Source organism: Pseudochaenichthys georgianus, chromosome 15, assembly GCF_902827115.2.
Source record: "Pseudochaenichthys georgianus chromosome 15, fPseGeo1.2, whole genome shotgun sequence".
In the NCBI taxonomy this organism is placed as follows: Eukaryota; Metazoa; Chordata; class Actinopteri; order Perciformes; family Channichthyidae; genus Pseudochaenichthys; species Pseudochaenichthys georgianus.
The window spans coordinates 31,514,407-31,534,084 of NC_047517.1; the positions used below are offsets into that span (position 1 = coordinate 31,514,407).

At 40.7% G+C, this 19,678-nt stretch overlaps 1 protein-coding gene across 3 annotated transcripts in view; it reads right to left on the minus strand.

Annotated features, from left to right (window-relative positions):
* Positions 1–19,678, minus strand: part of LOC117459640 (equilibrative nucleoside transporter 1-like) — a 45,637-nt gene that overhangs the window by 1,699 nt on the left and 24,260 nt on the right. For 2 of the 3 annotated variants that reach the window (XM_034100663.2, XM_034100661.1), the window contains exons 2-12: positions 10,692–10,782; positions 10,414–10,495; positions 9,372–9,538; positions 7,815–7,954; positions 6,872–7,006; positions 5,180–5,277; positions 4,805–4,886; positions 4,141–4,226; positions 3,794–3,902; positions 3,013–3,098; positions 78–277 (exon numbers count right to left, since the gene is read on the minus strand). In XM_034100663.2, coding sequence (XP_033956554.1) covers positions 78–277; positions 3,013–3,098; positions 3,794–3,902; positions 4,141–4,226; positions 4,805–4,886; positions 5,180–5,277; positions 6,872–7,006; positions 7,815–7,954; positions 9,372–9,538; positions 10,414–10,495; positions 10,692–10,720 — 1,214 coding nt within the window. In that variant the 5' untranslated portion in view covers positions 10,721–10,782. Of the gene's footprint in view, positions 1–77; positions 278–3,012; positions 3,099–3,793; positions 3,903–4,140; positions 4,227–4,804; positions 4,887–5,179; positions 5,278–6,871; positions 7,007–7,814; positions 7,955–9,371; positions 9,539–10,413; positions 10,496–10,691; positions 10,783–12,892; positions 13,001–19,678 lie in introns of those variants that run through there. The other variant, XM_034100662.2, reaches the window with a different exon arrangement.

Sequence of the window (19,678 nt, forward strand, 5' to 3'; positions counted from 1 at the left end):
CAATCAGCAGAAAGAATCTGCCAGGACTAATATAATCCCGTCTCAATGTAAGAGTTTTGACACAGAGTAGTTCTTACTTGGGTCCGAAGCACATGCAGAGGCTGGCCAGGTATCCGTTGGAGAAGGCGAAGAAGATCATGAAGATGATGTACCAGGCGTCGTGGGCGAACAGCACGGGGAGCAAGTTACGAGGCTGGACGTTACACAGCATGAAGAGAGGGATGAAGACAATCCTCAGACCCACCAGGACGGGGAGCCACATGCTGTCTTTCCCCGGCTGCAGAGAGAGAAACACTCACATCAGCCACAGGGACAGACTGAGAGTCATTATAACACTGAAACATCATCGGTGTTTCTATGTCCTGCAGACACTGATGTAGAGTATATGTGTTAGTGTAGGGCAGTGCTTCTCAAAGTGTGGTCCGCGGACCACTGGTGGCCCGTGAGTATATTAGTACAATTTCACATATGAAATACATTTATTTATTTAAGTTTTCCGCACTCTCGCGGGAATATCTCCGCAATGGAGCGAGCTTAAGTTTCAATTGCATGATATAGCCCAGCACAACACCTTCGTCACACATGTTGCCACTTGTTTGTACCATTTTCAGGCCATTTGTAATCTGTTCTAGAAAAACGATGTGGTTGTTTTTAGATTTCAAGAAGCGTTGAAAACAAACAATGGATATCTTTTATGAACATTTATCCAGGCTGGAAGTAGATTTAGATGTGTTTGGAGTGAGATAGAGATTATTATCTAATATGTGCATCCAATGAAGCATTACATGAAGAGGCTGTTGTTGGAGCTGCAAAACGTTTTTGTATTCTTATTTTGTAGGCAGACCATGCAGGCCAGCCCGATGGTCACCGAGGTTCATGTTTTAATAGCATTTTTACAACAAAAAAAGCCCACGCGAGCCTAACATGTGAAAAAATGGCTTAGACCTCAGAGAGTTAAACTTGGGCCTGCGACCATAGTTTAACTGTATTTTGTTTTGAAAATCCACAGCGGAGGTTTGTGTCGTACTACATGCGGTGTGTTTTGCATTTCTCTCAGTAGCCAATGATCTGTGAGTCTGTTGGCTCGGACATAAACTCCGTAATAAATGTAGTCTACATTTCATAAGAGGTGTAAAACCTGAGCATTTTAAATGGCATCTGAACGAAATGCTTATATAATCTCTAGTTGTATTTGTATTGTTGATTTAATGTGTGAATGAGGCGATATAGAGAAGGTTAAGCTGTCATTATTAGGCTGTAATTTGTTATAAACTGTTGGAGTGGTAAGCAGGCTTTTTGTTTTGGATATTTGTGGAGTTAGGCGGTCTGCGAGTGTTTCTTTATTGGTTAAGAGGTCCTTGGTATGAACAAGTTTGAGAAACACTGGTGTAGGGCGATTAGAAAAGCAAAAACGGGCTCAAATTGCAGTTTGTTTTTGGAAATGTTTTCAGAATTGTATTTAACCTACAGTACTAAATTGTCATCCCTTTAAGAGTAATTAAGAGTTAGAGCTAGAGGAACAAAGATTGTACTTATCGCCCAATCCTAATGTCTGCACAGACAGATTACTCTGGGTGCTTGAAGGGCAGAAAAGGTATGAAGTAGTTAAGATCATTTTCGGGGCTTTTTGCTTTTGCCTCTATGTGATAGGACAGCTGAGGATCGTCAGTAACACTGGAAGGAGAGAGGGGAAGAGATGCATGATGCAGCACAGGGTCACGGCTGAATTCATTCCCAGTCATACATGAAGCGCCCACTCTACCAGGTGTGCTCCCAAGACCCCACTGTGGGTGTCTTTCCCCAAGTCCTTATAAATTGTCCTTCACATCTCTCGTGACATTTTCCTTTGAGGTCAAGGAAATATGGTTAGAAAACAACACGGGAAGAAGCTGTATTCGCTTTTCCACTGCAGCCTTGGAGCCACTACGCAGCAACGGGATCCTGATCAGTGCAATGATAGTAAATGCACTCACATGGTCTCGGAGCAGCTGACTGCAGTTATCTGACTGCACTCATGACAAGCTGCATTCCTGTGCAGGTCAGACGAAGTAACTCACTGTACAGAATTCATTTATTCAATTCTGGTTACTTCCTCAGGAGCGCAGGAAATTAGACTTGTACATTTAGAATTGGTATGGGTCTGTTCTCGAAAGGAGTCTAAACTTTAACAGACAAGTTTAGACAACACATTCAAATTGAGGCCACACAAGACATTGGTTACCAAGTGGGGACGGAGAGAGCTGTGGTAAAAACCTATACTCATTTATAAAGGCAGTATCACAATGACAACAGAAACAATGCCCAGTGTGTCAGGCTTCTTATCTAAAGCTGCCAGCGTTCATTCAGCTGTTCAAGTAACAGGGGGAAACCTTCAAAAAGACCAGTCTCTCTGCTCAGATCCTAAAACCACTTCCTTTTAAGCACTTTTCCCCAAAATAAACCTCTGATCTGAGCACAACAAAACTATTCTCCTTCATTTCCTAGTGACTGACGTTTTTACAGTCTCAACTCAGTGATTTATTTGTGAGTAAACATTAAATGCAGCCAAAGGCTTCTACTAAAGTGTCCAGAGCACCACTCTCCCGCTAGACATCAGCACATCACACTAAATATTTTGATATGGTCATTCAAAAAGGACTCGAAAGCAAATGTGTGTGAGTGCTGTATATCAATGGATGTGTTGGCCGGGCTTGGTGAGGAGGCAGAGTTTATGCTTTTACTACCTGTATATCTACAAAGGGGTCGTTTTGGATTTTTTTCTGGTGGTATTTTTACAGTTGTAAGTAGCAGCATAGATAAGGTAACTTTAAGACCTTGTGAGACTGAGACTAAGCTAATCTGTGACAAGTTTCTATATCAATGTTCTGCCTGAATATATCCCCTAAACTTGCACGAATGAGTTACGTCCGAGCTTGAGAACTGATGGATCCCAAGGAGAAAGTCCAAAGCTCCAGAGAAGTTGCAGTCAGTGATTGTTGGTAGATTCATTTGTGTTGTGGAGTTGTTACTGACCCACATACAGACGGCCGTCAGACTCCTGCCGGCCCAGTCCATCAGGTTGAAAAGGAGGAAACACGACACGGGGATGAAGTACGTTTCTGAAAAGGGACAAAAACAAACCAGCTGTTGTCAACAACAAGCCTGCAGATGTATTTGCTTGAGACACAAACCTCAGTGGGATTAAAGCTGGAGTTAAAACCCTAATGGGGTCAGTCAGCATTGCTTCCCAGCAGTCACAGCACAGAAAGTATATCATCATAACAGCCTTAGAAACATCTCAAAATACTTTTCAACTTTGTTCTGCTTCGACTCCGGGGCGTGTGAATCCAAGCAGACAAAAGCTTACTGTGCTCAAAGCTGAAACTGTTTGAGGGCTACATCGCTAACTAAAGATTATACTAAAGTGATTCCAGAGTTCCTAAAGGCTGCTCTCATATTAATTAACTCTTTGTCCTGTCTACTACTTTCACAATTTAAACTACATGGATCTGCAATGACAGTACAAGTCTAATTTAGGGGATACAAATGAGCAGAAACAGATCCAGGTCAGTCCATACTAATGTAGAGTTACCTCCAATTTTCTCACAATATCCTCAGACAAAACATTATTGCCCCATAAACACACCCTTACTGTCAGAGGTGAGGAGTTACATATCTTCAGATTTTCTTGTAAGGAAATGTTGGCTGATCACGTTATGCAGATAAAGGCCACCCCTCTCAAATGTCAGATTATCAGCGTGAGCGGCTCAGTAGCTCCTGCAGCTTTGTACAGATGTTAGAGATGGAGACTCACCCCAGGCTCCTCCATTTGCCACCGTCGTCTCGACCTCCACTGTGACTGCCGGGAATGTTCCAATGGTGACGGTGAAGATGAAGCACACGGACAGAGCCATCACCCAGATCTGAAAGAACAGCAACAAATGTTATGGAATTATATTTGATTGTCTTTTTGTTTTCCACCGAGACAGACGTGTTGTGTGATATTATATGAATCAACTGATTCAGTACGAAGCGGGTTATGTCTAAGCTGTTATGGGATGCTGAACGGCAGCAAAGGTTGGTCCATCAAGACGATTTTTAATAGAAGATTGGCATCCATTTATTTTTGTTAGTGTTTGTTACAATAGAAAGTCCTTTCACCTGTTTGAAGATGTTTACCACAGACACGGTGGGTTTGGCCTCTTCCTCCGTCAGCCTCACCACCGGCCGCTTCTCTTCTGTACTATCTGAGAAACAAACAAACAAGCAAATTCAGAGGTTCTGGCTCCCATGGTTAGTGTGTAGTAAACAGAGCATACTGTGAGTGTGAGGGAGAGGCTCAGGCGACACAGAGACCAGAAATAATCCAAACGGCATGTCTGACGTGTTGGTTCTGTGGGTTTTTCTCCCGGGACGTAAAAGTCATGATCGTTTTTCCTGTTTTTATTAGTCTTGCACTGCTGCAAGGACTCAGCCTTAGTATAAGCCTTAGGTCCTGATTAACATGAAACTCTCATGGTTCAATCACCCATACAACAGTTAAGCAACTGTGTTACAACATGTGTGATTATTTGACAAAAAGGTACAAGTCTGAGTATATTGAAACGTAACAAAAACAGATTACTAAAACAAAACTTAAAACGTCTACCGTTATCTTTGGGTTTGCGATTTGGCCTGAGAAAACAAGGCCTTTTAAGACAGAGAAACTGGGATGAACAATCACCATAAAGTTTAAACCAATGATTAATCATATTGCCTGTGTTGTTATCCGCTAGCAGAAAACATTCATTTAAATGAAAATGGTTGCAGCCATAAGTGTCAGTACCTTTTTTGAGTAAGTCCATCTTGTTCTCCTCATCAGTAGCGGGTCTGGATCCATTACTCTCCATGAAGTACTGGAAAAACTCCTGTCAAACAACAACATAATAAGCCGAGCCAGTAGAGCCAAGACGAGAGATCACACTCTCTGAGATGTGGTACATTTTCTCTGACAGATGTGTAAATCCATCAGCTCACAAAGAGAAGGGTTTGGACTGATGCCAACAACAGAAGACTAACCCTAATTTACAACCTATATAAAAGCATTCAGCTCTTATCGCATGTTTACAAAAAAGTGAATGAGAGACAGATTGAAGTGCATTGAACAAAATACAGATACTAGAAAGAATTAACTACAAAGTTTGATTTAGAGGAGACTCACCATCCTGGGCAGAACGATGTAGGCCAGGATGGCGAGGAGAATAACCGCGCAGGCCGTGATGAAGTAACCGAAGGCGCTGTCCTGCAGGGCGGATCCCGCTGCACACAGAGACAAGAAGCACAGAGTCGTTAGGGTTTTTAAAGACTGTCATTAGTGATGATACAACTTAACAGTTTTCTATAGCTTTAGGAAAATGCCCAGGTAAGTTATTTTCATTATCGAAGGTAAATGTTCCCCATTTCTCTTGATAAATGACTCATTGGTTTTATATATAGTTTAACTAAGAAATTAAACAACAGCTCTAAACAGTAGTGGAATTGAAACTGACCCATCAGAAACTCGGGCACCATCATGGGCTTCAAGAGCTCAATGAATATCTAGTAATCATTACTACAATCAACGGCCTCAAACTTCCATTCAGGTTGAAATGAAACCATCTCAAGTGCCAACAATAAATACAACTTGTAAGTGTTTACTTTAGAGACGGCTCTATCAGGTAATCAAACTGTAGCATGTATTTGAACTTTGTGAATAAGTATTTGTGTGGTGTCTATGCATATATGTTTTCAATAAATAATGGCAACATACAGCTGTTTAAAGTTGTTGATAAAATCGATAAAGTGTTCTCATTGCATTATAAGAATAGGTATGAACAACACGTCACAAAATTCACCCTCACGCTCCATCATTTATCATTAGCACGTCTCATGGGTCGAGAAGGAGAGATGTATCTCTTTATATTTAGATTTATAATATTTTTTTTGTTAGATTTTGAAAACAAGCTAGATGTTATCGAACTGATTCCGGGTACGGATGGTGCAGTGGTCTGTGCATCTGATCATCAGATCAAGGGGGGTGCTGGGGAACTCCAGTTCGAAACCCGCTCCTGCTGCCACTGCGTCAGGCCGTTCTGTCCTTGGGACACTTCACCCGGATTTGCTCCTGTGGGTATTGTCCACAGTACATGTATAATATCAATGTGTACTTGTAAAAGCGCCTCGATGACTTCGAGGCGTGAAGATGGACGGTGTGGCGCAGTCTGGAAAAGCGCTATAATAAATGTAAGGAATTATTATTATTATTATTATAACTGCATGCATGTGTCGGGAGTCAGAGCACGGAGGAAACCAAATCTGTGAGCAACAATCCCGTGAGCCAAAACACTTCTGAGCAACTTAGTCTGTTTTTATAATTCTGTCCAGAGATTGAACATCCGACTGACCTCTTACCAAAAGTTAACTTTCGGTCATTAAAATGTGTGTTTATAAGAGTTACAAATTGTGCAAGAGTTGGAAAGACATATTTCTAGAAATGTAACTGTAGTAGACGGGGGTCGTGCAGTTTGTGCTTGACACATGTCCACTTCTAACACCAGTGCTAAACCTCCTAAAAAGTCTATGTATAGCAATGGTAGGCGCGTTGTGTTGTTGTTGTTATTTGGTGTGAATGCTGAGAATCATTCTCCCACATTCCTCATCATTTAATTCAAACATCAACATGTTCAGAAATCAACGGCTATTACTCCTGGCATTCCTAACTTTCAAGAAACATTAACAATAATTCATCCAAATTGTGTGAGTTCAGCATCAGCTTTTCAGCATTCACAGTGCAGTTTCTTCAGGACTTGCATTGTCTCGTTGTCATGTTGTGCATCATGTTTCAATGGTCGAAGAAGAGCTGTGAGAGACATACATGCCAGAGCGCAGATCATGGAGAAAGCGGCGAAGGTGCCGGCCAGCCCCTGTCCGCTCATGATGGGCGTCGTGTACGAGGCGGGCAGAATCCCTGCCAGCCCAAACAGACTGCTCTGGAGAATCGCCCCGAACGCTGGGAACAAGACAGGATGTTTAAGAATTAGCATATTTTAAAGAGTCGCTGTGACACAGAAACAACACACTGACACACAGCAATAGAAAGAGGCCCATCAAATATAAACCACAGACCCCGTTTCTAAACCACGGAGCAAATGAATTGTTTAACATTACTGTTATGTAACTATTTTCCTTCTCTCACTTTACACTAACAAGTAAACAATGAGGCTTTTTCATATAAACTCGAATCACACTGATGGATTTAAACGTTTATACATCGACTGTGGAGTTGAATTAGCTGCAGATATCTTGTAACACGTGTCCGCTGAGAGGAATGTGCCGACGTTCGATATCAAAGCGTCGAGGTCACGATGTCCCCCCCCTCTAAATAAAACATGATGGGCTGTTCCTCATGAGGACCTGAGGGTCAGGACCGGCCCAACGGGTATGAGGAGGGGGGTGAGCTTATCCCCGCTGCTTACTGAGTCATTGCAAATAAACAAACCCAGTGTGATTACAGAATGTGTTCTGAAGCTCAGTGTGGTATGAGGGAAGATGTGTGTGTGTGTGTGTGTGTGTGTGTGTGTGTGTGTGTGTGTGTGTGTGTGTGTGTGTGTGTGTGTGTGTGTGTGTGTGTGTGTGTGTGTGTGTGTGTGTGTAACCATATGAAAGCGATTTTCCGCACACAGTGGATGCGGATGATGTTGATTAAAGACCAAAGACACATGGAAATAATTATTTGCATGACTTCAATGTGGAAACGGGATATAAATAAACGATTAAGTTTTGAATGATGATTATTACTTCTGTATTTGGAAACTCACAGTTGATGCAGATGATTTTGATCATAGTGATGGTGAAGAAGGAGAGAGGACCCACGTCGATCTTCACCAACACCGCGGTCAACAGGAAGACCACTAGGATGACCACCAGGCTGCCAATGATGCGAAGCTTCTGAGGAATCCTGAGAGCGGAAACACAGAGAGAATGAAATTGACTTAATGTTTGTTTCTACAATACAGCAACATTAGCCATATCCATTGTGGACACTGTAGGAGCAGAGGTGGGAAGTAGCGGAGTATAAATACTTTGTTACTGTACTTAAGTATATTTTCTGGTATCAGTACTTTACTCCAGTACTTATTCTGACGCCTTTTTACTTCTTACATGTTGAACACAAATACCTGTACTTTCTACTTCTTCCAAACAGCTGGTTCCTTTAGTCTGAATGTGTGTTTGGTGGCGTGATCATTATTCTTTAGAGTCATTGCGTGCCTATTGGTTTGAACACGATCCGTGTATCCATCATTTCCTGGTCTTCTCTAAAGAAGAGGGACCAATGGAAACGTTGTCATGTTGCCGTTGTTCAGCATGGAAACATTCATTAGCTAACAATGACATTATTGTTCTATTGATATAAAGGGAGGTCAGGTACTCTTTAAAACAGCTGGTAGCTATGGGTACTTTTTACTGAAGTACATTTCAAAGCCCAAACTTCTTTACAATTACTTGAGTAAAGAAGTTTAGGTCAGTATTTTTAAACACGAGTATCTGTACTTCTACTTGAGTAAAGGATGTGTGTACTTTTGCCATCTCTGTGTAGGAGTAAATAAATCAAATAAATGCCATTCATTAAAAAAAAATCGTATAATAAAAGTAAATACTTCTGCAACCCCACGTATTCATCACATATTAGAACAGGGTTTGGAACAAAGCGGGAGAACACAGGATATATTCTTGAATGTGGTGTGAGAAAGACGAGCAACATACGGAGAAAAATTGAGAAAATGTTTCCCGTTACGATGGGAAGAAGGTCATGATTCAGTGAATTAAGTTACTTTCAAACATGAGGTTGAAGAGAGTGTCAAATAGAGTGCATCGAGTCCAACAGGCCTTTGTTTATCAAAAGAAGGGAAAGGAACAAATCGAGAGGGAGAAAGCAGACAAAAAGGGTCCACTAAATCTATATAATATATAATAAACTGAGGTAGTGAGGTCAAGCAGATGATGGAGGGAAAGTAGAGAACATAAATAGCATTCCTGGGTGTGTTTTTGCCCGGGCAGAATCAGCCGTGGTCGGGGTCCCCCCAGATCTCCCTCGATCCCACTCTAATTAAAGTAAACATGGCACCCAAAGACCCACACAACAGGATCACGTTACGTATAGCGGCGAGGTAGGCAGAAAGAGAGGGTGAGCCAAGGTGCAGAATTTGAATGTTGTGTTACCAGATGTTTTTCTCTTGGGTTTAACGTGTTGCTTCCTATGGGTGGGGAAGTGAGAATGCTAGACACAAGGCTGCAAATGACATAGATCACTGGAGTGTGAGTGTGTCAGTGCAGAGCAGCGCGGGAGCTTGGAAAGTGTTTTCTAAAAGATGAACCTCTGGTGCAGGAAGGAGTTGAGGCAGGTGAAGACGAGCAGAGGCACCATGGCACAGAGCGTCATCACGTTGTTAAACTTTGACTCCAGAACGCTGCGAGTATCTCCAGCTGCCGACGTCTCATTGGTCTGAGTGGAGGGCGTGTCCTTCAGCCTGCTGGTGAAGTACTGAAGGAGAGGATGGAGGGAAGCACATTTGTCACAATGGTGATGAGCTCCTGAAACCCAGCAGCAACAGTGAGGGAGGATTAAATGAGTATGGAGTCACTAGTTTGCACAAGCATGTCATTCGCAGAGAAGGAAGTAGCATATAGTTATGTTCTAGAACATCTCAGGAAACTAAGCTATCTAACAATTATAGTTTCCCAAAACAGCAAAACTGAGAGACCTTTTTAATATAATAATGGTATAATCCTATACATTAATGTAATATAGCTCACATTGGCTTGTGCAATTTAAAAACCTGTGACCGAGTACATATTATTGTTTGTTTATAATAAAATCAAGCGTTTGCACTTATAGATATTAGCAACATAGTTATTTATAAACCATATGTCTGGTCCATATCTTAAAGCACCTTTTTTTATCCAAGTGGCATTCCAACAAACAAGCACTAAGCTACGTGAGCTTTATCAGAAAGCCCCCTGAGGGTGGGTGCAAATGAACTCTCCCGGGACAATGAAGTAGAAATTCCTCATCTTAAGAAGTTAACCCCTTAAAGCTGAGGAAAAATGGCGGGGAATTAGAGCGTCTGTACCCCTGCCGTGCAAATCCACCTGGCTGGACTCAGGTCAGCCGCACTGAGTGAAACCAGGTGGTTTTGGAGGGAAATGTAAACAAACAATCTTTGTTTTCTCAAAGTTAGATGAGCTTCTTCTAAGTGGACTTTAACCTCTTAATTAACTAATGGATAACCACACGGCCACCAACAGGCCTTTCCCTCTCACGTCCATCCGCGTGTTGTTATGAGGATTAACCGCATTAAGCTGCAAATATTTTCATATCCAAGGATTCAAATGGGTCCTAAGGGTTGTTTAACTTACCATAGTTGCCGTCATGAAGAAATTCCACGGTAAGAGGGTTCCCAGGCCCAGGATGAAGAAAATGATCCATACTGCATTGTATCTGGGAAAGAGACAAAAGGATGTTCACATGAATTAAGTAATTCAACTGTATGTCAACAAACAATTTAGTGGCTTTCATCCAGATCTAATTCTGCACATACTGCAAGTTAAACAGGAACTGAAAATAGTGTATTGACCGTAATAAGTGCAGGATGGACATAAACAGAGTTTTCTTTTCTTTTAACAGTTTCTCTTACTTGTCCCGAGGTGCGTTGAGGGCCGTCATGTTTCTTATTAAGCAGACAGAGTCACGTGCTCACTCAGGGTTTGATCAGGGTGGCACCAGGTCTGAAATGCACAGAAAACAAATGCATGTTTCCAATGTGAGAGAAGCAACAGCAACATTTGTATCATCGGCAGCTTTATGTCTCTCCTTTCTATATTAAGATATGTTAATTAGCCAGGCAATGTGAGGGCCAACTGAACAATTATTAATGGGCTGCGAAAGGTCATTTGAACAGAAAATAAAACAATAAACCAACATAGTTAAAATTGTAAGATTCCGTTTGAAATTAGCTCCAAGTGGAAGCACGCCAGCATCAGTGGTAGAGAACTTGACATTTGAGACCCATCTCAACTTCCCATTTCTGTGTTAGCGTCTGAGATGGAAATTCAGAAGAAGACATTTCTCCACTTCTTGGGAAAGTTACATAACAGTTGTGAAACTCACAAGACAACTTCACATGAGTCGGAAACAACACGTGCTTTACCTCACAAAACATTCCTCATCAATGTGCTCCACAGTACAAAATAAATGCAAACACGTGACCATTTCTAACCTTAAAAGAAAACCACTTAGGTCAATTAGGAAGAAAGAGACTCCTCTGGTCTGATGCACAACTAAAGCAAAGTCTGAGCAAGCTGTGCAGGCTTCACTTATACCATGCAGAGCTTTTGTAGGTTGACACCCCGCTGTCTTCAGCTCGTTGGACATGCCCCTATTCGCATCTCAGTGTCCATCCCTCCTTCTTCCCTTCACCTCAAACTCCCTTTTCTCCTTGATCCTTCCGACACACTTTTACATTCTTGGCATGCGTTGAGTATTTTGACGTTATGATGTCAACTCCTTGATTTCTATCAGTTGCAAGTAAACAAGTTGAGTTTAAAGTCCTCAGAAAAGACTGAAATGTCTCTAGCCTTTACATTCCCATCTCTTCCACACTTCTGATTCCCCTAATTTGAATCCAAATCAATACATCTGATTGCTCTGTATTTCTTTGCAAGTGTATATATGATTTAAAATATGTTTGGTTACCTACAATTTCACCTCAAACTGTTCATTTTGCACTAAAGCTTCTAATTAAAAGTAAAAATACGCGGTAGTATTTAATTCACACCGAAATATACCAAAGATGGTTTAACAATGTTGTCGTTTCATATAGTCTATTGAATAATTGATATACCAGAATACATGCTAGATCGTGATATTGATGTTTTTTGTGAAATTGAATAACCTATATGTCCATAGAAGATTTTGGTCATACACCACAGCCCTACTCTCATCTCCACCCTTTACTAATCCGCCACCATCTCTCCCTTCTCTAACGTCTTCCCCTGTGATCCTGAGGGAAGACATGTGTGGAAATAGCTGTGTGACAACTTCTCCAAACAGAATCTATTTTCTACAAGACACTTCTTAAAAAACACAGAGCAATTTGGCATCAAATCAAGCTAAACAACAGAAGGCCAAGTTTATATACATTTAACACATTGACTTTTATAGTAAATTAGGTCCATTTCTTTCCCCCGACGCGCACGGGTGAGGTGAAACTTCCAATGATTTCTCACTATTCCACTCGTCCAAGGGGGGCAGAAATGCTCCAAGAAATGCAAACTGAAGACAGCTCACAAATAAATAGGATGGGATATAAATAGTGGTGTAAAAAATCGAATTGACAACTATTGTATTGTCCATATAGTGATACAACCTGTGACTTACATCCCAAGTAAACGATGCAAGTTTCCCACTTCATGATTAAATCATCTTTGTATATGTCTTATGCATTAATCCGTTTCAAAGACCTTAATCATAGACACAGTGCATGTTGGGAAGTAACGCTTGATTTCAAAATAGATTCAGAAAGGACCCAGGACAGGAGAGCTCTGCAGCGAGTGTACAGAAATGCCCAGAGCTTCACTGGTTACTTCCCTACCGATCCTCAGTGATATAGGGCAGAAGAGGTGCCTGCAAAGAGCCCACAGGATATAAAAAAAACATGCCAGCCTGTTCACCCTGCTGCTGTCTGGCAAGAGATACAGAAGGATCCGCTGGCGACTTCCACGCTATGAAGCTGCTTCTTGCCTTAGGCTGTGAGACTCCTGAATGTATCCTCCTTAGTTCTTTTAGTATCGAATGGCAATATAACTGCATTTGCCCAATCCTGTGTTGTATACTCACACATTTCCTTCAAGATTCAAGGCTTTATTGTCCTATGGCAATGAACAACTTAAGTCACAGGCTCCTCCAACAGTGCAACATGCATATATACCGTAGGACATAAAACAGATACAATTGTGCAAGAGAATGTTTTGTTTGATTATGACGCGATCGATATTTTGGATACAGAAAGAGAGGCCAATGATTCATCAGGATGACATTAGTTTTTGGTCTCAGTAAGGAGAAGCAGTACTCTAAATGAAGAGGGCCACACACACACTATCATGCATCTAAAATATACTGATCCAGCAAAGTGCAAGCCGGAGAAAACAACTGTCTATGGGGAAGGTCTTCATGGCATGTGAGATGGGACAAAGCCCAACAGACATGAGACTATTAAACAAGTCCATATGTGCATGCAAACAAAGCACAACAGGAACTTTACCACGAGACCAGGCATGCACAATAAATAAAGACTAGAAGCTGACTGATAATTGGCTGACCAATATAGCAGCTGATATTTGCCCAATCCCTGATTAATGGCAAATATTTTGGTTGATAGGCAATAAAGATATGATAAGGTAACACGATAATAACCCATCAATACTTGCTTCTAATGGTACACACCAATAAGATAACGACTAATTTCACACGTCTGTATTTTTGTCGTTGGCTTGTTTAAATGGCCATTTGAGTAAAAACATGGAACATTTGTATTTTCTGTTTCTAGTCAATTCCTTAATTATTGTCCAAACAGAAAACACACCAGGTCCCAGAGTCCTGTAGTCATTCCTCTCTTAACCCAACATGTCCTCGGATGGAGCCAGCTGGCATGAGATGCATGGTGTTGGAATGACACACACACACACACACACACACACACACACACACACACACACACACACACACACACACACACACACACACACACACACACACACACACACACACACACACACACACACACACACACACACACACACACACACACACACACACACACACACACACACACGCACACACACACACACACACACACACCAGGGTTCTTACACCTTTTCCAAAGTCAAATTCAAGCACGGTGCATTTTCCAGCTTTTCAAGCATCTTACAGCTGTTGTAAATTACATAATTATTTATATACACATACTCAAATGATTATTTCCCTACCTCTTTATGCTACAAACAACCAAATGTGTGTTTCGTGATAGCATTCTACACGAGGATGACAAATTAAAGAAAAGAAAACTAAGTTTAATATTTCAAAATTAGTAATCTGTACGTAGACTGGGCCTCCCATATAACCTGTCTGAGCCGATATACAACAATCAGCCAAATAACTTTTCAATACATTATTGATTAATTGTTGAGGTACTTTTAGGTTGGTAGTGAACGCAAGTCAGAGGTACATGGTGTACTTCTACTCCACTGCAGTTCAGAGGTACATGGTGTACTTCTACTCCACTACAGTTCAGAGGTACATGGTGTACTTTTACTCCACTACAGTTCAGAGGTACATGGTGTACTTATACTTCTCTACAGTTCAGAGGTACATGGTGTACTTCTACTCCTCTACAGTTCAGAGGTACATGGTGTACTTTTACTCCACTACAGTTCAGAGGTACATGGTGTACTTCTACTGCACAACAGTTCAGAGGTACATGGTGTACTTCTACTCCACTACAGTTCAGATGTACATGGTGTACTTCTACTCCTCTACAGTTCAGAGGTACATGGTGTACTTCTACTGCACAACAGTTCAGAGGTACATGGTGTACTTCTACTCCACTACAGTTCAGAGGTACATGGTGTACTTCTACTCCACTACAGTTCAGAGGTACATGGTGTACTTCTACTGCACTACATGTATTTAACACCTTTAGTTACTTCACAGATGTGGATGAATGATGTGAAATCTAATCAAGTGTTGAATCAGTCTTTAGTTCCACCTGGAGTAAATCCACCAGCTACCCTGCAGTCTACAAAGTCATTCAGACTAGCTGCACCTTCACCAACTTTGAGAACATTTTGATGATCAATCATTATAAAACATATCATATATATTATTCTGAAATGGACCAATCTGCACAACGACTACTTTTAGTGTCGCTACTTTCACTATATTTAGATGAGAGAATACTTTTCTATTTTCACTTGAGTAACATTTTGAATGCAGGACTTTTACTGTAACAGAGTATTCCTACACTCTGGTACTTCTACTTTTACTAAGTACAAGATCTGAGTACTTCTACTTTTACTCAAGTACAAGATCTGAGTACTTCTACTTTTACTCAAGTACAAGATCTGAGTACTTCTACTTTTACTCAAGAACAAGATCTGAGTACTTCTACTTTTACACAAGTACAAGATCTGAGTACTTCTACTTTTACTCAAGTACAAGATCTGAGTACTTCTACTTTTACTCAAGTACAAGATCTGAGTACTTCTACTTTTACTCAAGAACAAGATCTGAGTACTTTTACTTTTACACAAGTACAAGATCTGAGTACTTCTACTTTTACTCAAGTACAAGACCTGAGTACTTCTACGTTTACTCAAGTACTAGACCTGAGTACTTCTACGTTTACTCAAGTACTAGACCTGAGTACTTCTACTTTTACTCAAGTACTAGACCTGAGTACTTCTACGTTTACTCAAGTACTAGACCTGAGTACTTCTACTTTTACTCAAGTACACGATCTGAGTACTTCTACTTTTACTCAAGTACAAGATCTCAGTACTTCTACTTTTACTAAGTACAAGATCTGAGTACTTCTACTTTTACTCAAGTCCACGATCTGAGTACTTCTACTTTTACTCAAGTACAAGATCTGAGTACTTCTACTTTTACTCAAGTACAAGATCTGAGTACTTCTACTTTTACTAAGTACAAGATCTGAGTACTTATAATTTCACTACAAGATCTGAGTACTTCTACTTTTACTCAAGTACAAGATCTGAGTACTTCTACTTTTACTCAAACAATATCTGAGTACTTCTACTTTTACTCAAGTACAATATCTGAGTACTTCTCCACCTCTGGTACTGTATTGGCCTGAATTGTAGCCACAAATCACGCAGAGCTGCATAAAAATAGACTCACAATGGTAACAAGTGGAAAATGTGTACAATGATTTTAGGTAATGTTGACTACTCAAGACTCCTGACTTATACATCTTCAAAGGAAGACTGTGTTCATTCTACAATTACATGGGATTAAAGCTAAATGTAGTTTTACTATAATACTTCAATTTTATATAAAAGACAGTTTGTTTTCATCTGTTTTCAAATAAACAAAGTCTTGGCTTTCAGAATATTAAACTTGTTTCGGCAAATTCAGATGATAAATACAACTTTGAAGCTTCGGCATAATTACAAGCGGAGAACGGACTAATGTAACGTCACATTGTATTTGTCTTCTGCTAGCCAACGCTCGTTGAAACTGCAGCCTCCTGGCACACAGTCATCTATCTCTCATCAGAATGCCCAGGTCACACGTGACGTAAAACACTTGCAGGTCGCGCGCATAGCGCGGGAAGGCCGCAGCGGAGCTGTTTTATGTAGAAGCGAAGCAATTCTTTTCTTTTAATCTAAAAAGCGAACTATTCAGTCAGACAGCAATTTATTGTAAAAGTAAAGCATTTACATTTTCAAGCACTTTATCTCAATTTCAAGCACCATTCCCAAAATTCAAGCACTTTCCCAACCTTGAAAACACCACGTCAAATTTCAAGCATTTTCAAGCACCCGCACGAACCCGTATGAACCCACCCACACACACACACACACACACACACACACACACACACACACACACACACACACACACACACACACACACACACACACACACACACACACACACACACACACACACACACACACACACACACACACACACACACACACACACACACACACACACACACACACACACACACACACACACACACACACACACACACACACACACACACACACCAGTCTGTAGAGTGGTACAAAACTCCAGTTTGGCATCAGTCGGACACTTTAACTAGCCGGCCTCTTAGGGACATCCAACTCCAACAATCAGTACTCCAATGGAAAAAAGATTTAACAGGGTGACAGTGACACTAATTTATGTTTTCCTCCTCGAATTTAGAGGGTATGTTTATGTGTCGAATCTTTCCAAATAGGCTAGCCCTGGTCCCAATTGTGTGCGAAGGTTTAACGGAGTAACTTGAAAACCTGGTCACGTAATTTGATAATTTATATTTCCGGTTTGAGGCTTCTTGTGACAAGACGGTTCCGATTATTAAACCCAAATTGTGTGTTATAATAAAGTGCTGAACTAAGCTTCAAGTTGTTCAAAAACAAAGTTGGCATATTTGTATTATCAAGTTGGCTTGTCATTGAGACAAGACACTTCACCCCAAATTGCTCCTGTGGGGATTGTCCACAGTATTGAGTATGTAAGTCGCTTTGGATAAAAGCATCTAACAAGTGACATGTACAAAAAAAAAAAAAAAGTAGCAAATGCTTACAAGAAAGAAAAATCCAGTATTTACCATTACAATCTTATAAGAGCAGCTTCTAACCAATTATTGTTTTGCAGACAACTTGGATGTCAGGTCTCCTCAGAAGCATCATAAGTGGGTTGGACTTCCTGCAAATCAACCGTTCCCAGTGGAGCTCAAAGCTGGCAGGTAGAAATAATGGTGGTTGGTAAGATGATGTCTAATTAACACATTTCTATCTACAGCTCTACCCAGAACAACAGTGCATATATCAGTGACCTGTCAAATGAGGAGATAACCTGAAAATAAACATAAATAAATCTGAATTTGTTTGAAGTCTGACCTATATCTTACAGCAGGGAAAAGTCTTAATGGAAAGGGACTTTGTTCTTGTCTCGCCAGCATACCTCTCTTACAGTCATCTTTATTCCCAGGCTGACACACACAAGTGTGATGCTGGTCATATGATGAGGCAAAGGAAGAACAACCCCTTTCCTCCAGGCTGTTTCTCAGTGATTAAAGATGAATTAACTAGTAAATGCAGAACTAGGGAGGTACTTCTTTTTCATTCATCAGTGCTGACAATTAGCAATAGGCATGACTAGCTAATGCTAAGAGTTGTTGTGTTTGGTGTCACTGTCAATCATACATTTACATTATAACAATCTAATACCTGTTTCACACAGTAATAATGTTTATGGGAAGTATTATATCATATAAAACATAAGTATTACATCACAAAATGCAAGAAGATGTTACCCAGAGCCATGAAATCAAACCATGGGATAATGTGAGTAAATTCAAGTAAAATTCTGCTTATCCCGTGAAACAATGACATGTGTGTTTTTATGTTTTCCTAAATCACATGAGCTCCCCTGGTTAAACTAATTAGTGCCAAAATGATACAACCTGAATCCAATTAACTTCAATTAAGAGAAGGTACACTTAATGTCATTTCTCACATCAGCTGCAAGGCATTGGTGTTTGAACTTTCTCGACCGTTCCTTCCGCATGTGGAAACAGGACAAATTGGATAATGAAGAATCTCAGTACTTTGCACTCATCACAAATTGTGCATTGTTTCTACTTCAGCGTTTACATTCCACTCAGGCTTTGTTTCTCAAAATCGGACTTCCTTAAATTAACAGAGGCAGGATGCAGTGCAAACAACAACAAATAAGGATAATGATTATTCCCTTGCATGGGAAGCAATAAATTAGCCTCTGGATAGTGGGCTTTCGTGGCAACACGGGTTTAAGGACATGGATCACAATAAACCTGAAACGTATTCTTAATTTGCACGGCTAGTGAAACTGTTGACTGGTGATTGATATGCTGTTCACATCTGTACCCGACAGCCAAGTTTCCAATTTCACACCGCTCCTCGAATGACCAACACACACGGACACACACGCATATAAACCGGAGCATGCTCAACAGCTCGAGGACATCCCAGAATACATTAGTTACGACACAGTACATTGACTTTTACAGCCTTTAGTTCCAATTTCACACCGCGTTTCCTCCTGCTCTTCTTTCAAGGACAGATTTACTGATTTTGTCTTTAGACTGTCCGAAGAGAATAGATGAATTATTCCAGAAAAAACTCCATCAACAGACGGACTACTCTGTTTCCTAATCCTAAAGAGATGTAAGCTTCTTGAAAAGCGTGAGAAACCAAGTTTGAAGAGGTCTGTTTTAGAATATTTAAAATGGAATAATGAGTACAAATATGCAGCTTTATTTGTGTTTATCAGTGGATTTGTTCCTGCTGTAGAAACATTTGGTGTGTTCATTGATTTATAGTTCACATTTTCACTATTTTAGTACTTTCACATTTTCAAATAAACTGGCAAAAAAATCCATAATCTAGTCTACTCTGCATTTAAATTCAATGTGTATGTTCAATTAAAAGCAGCAATGCTGCATCTACACCTGCAGGCACGAGTTCACAATCACTCATCTACACTAATCACATAGACTCGGGTCCTCTTTTCAAATGTAAGTAGGGCATTTGCAGAGTCACCCTGGCAGCAAATGCAACGCTGCCTAAACATTTAACAACTTCCTATCACAAGCCCACACTTTGGTTCACTTGGAAACCAAAAGGTCTCACGGTCGATACTCGTCCCTTCACACAGCGTGTCCACCCAGGTCTTTTTTGTCAGAATTGCTGTGTGCTGAAAGGTGCTATATAAATAAACTTGTCTTAAGTACATAGGCGGTGCAAAGAATGGTGCCCACATACCACACCACATCCTCTCCATGCAGACAGAGAGGCTTTTGGGTATTAAGTCACACCAAGCATAAAC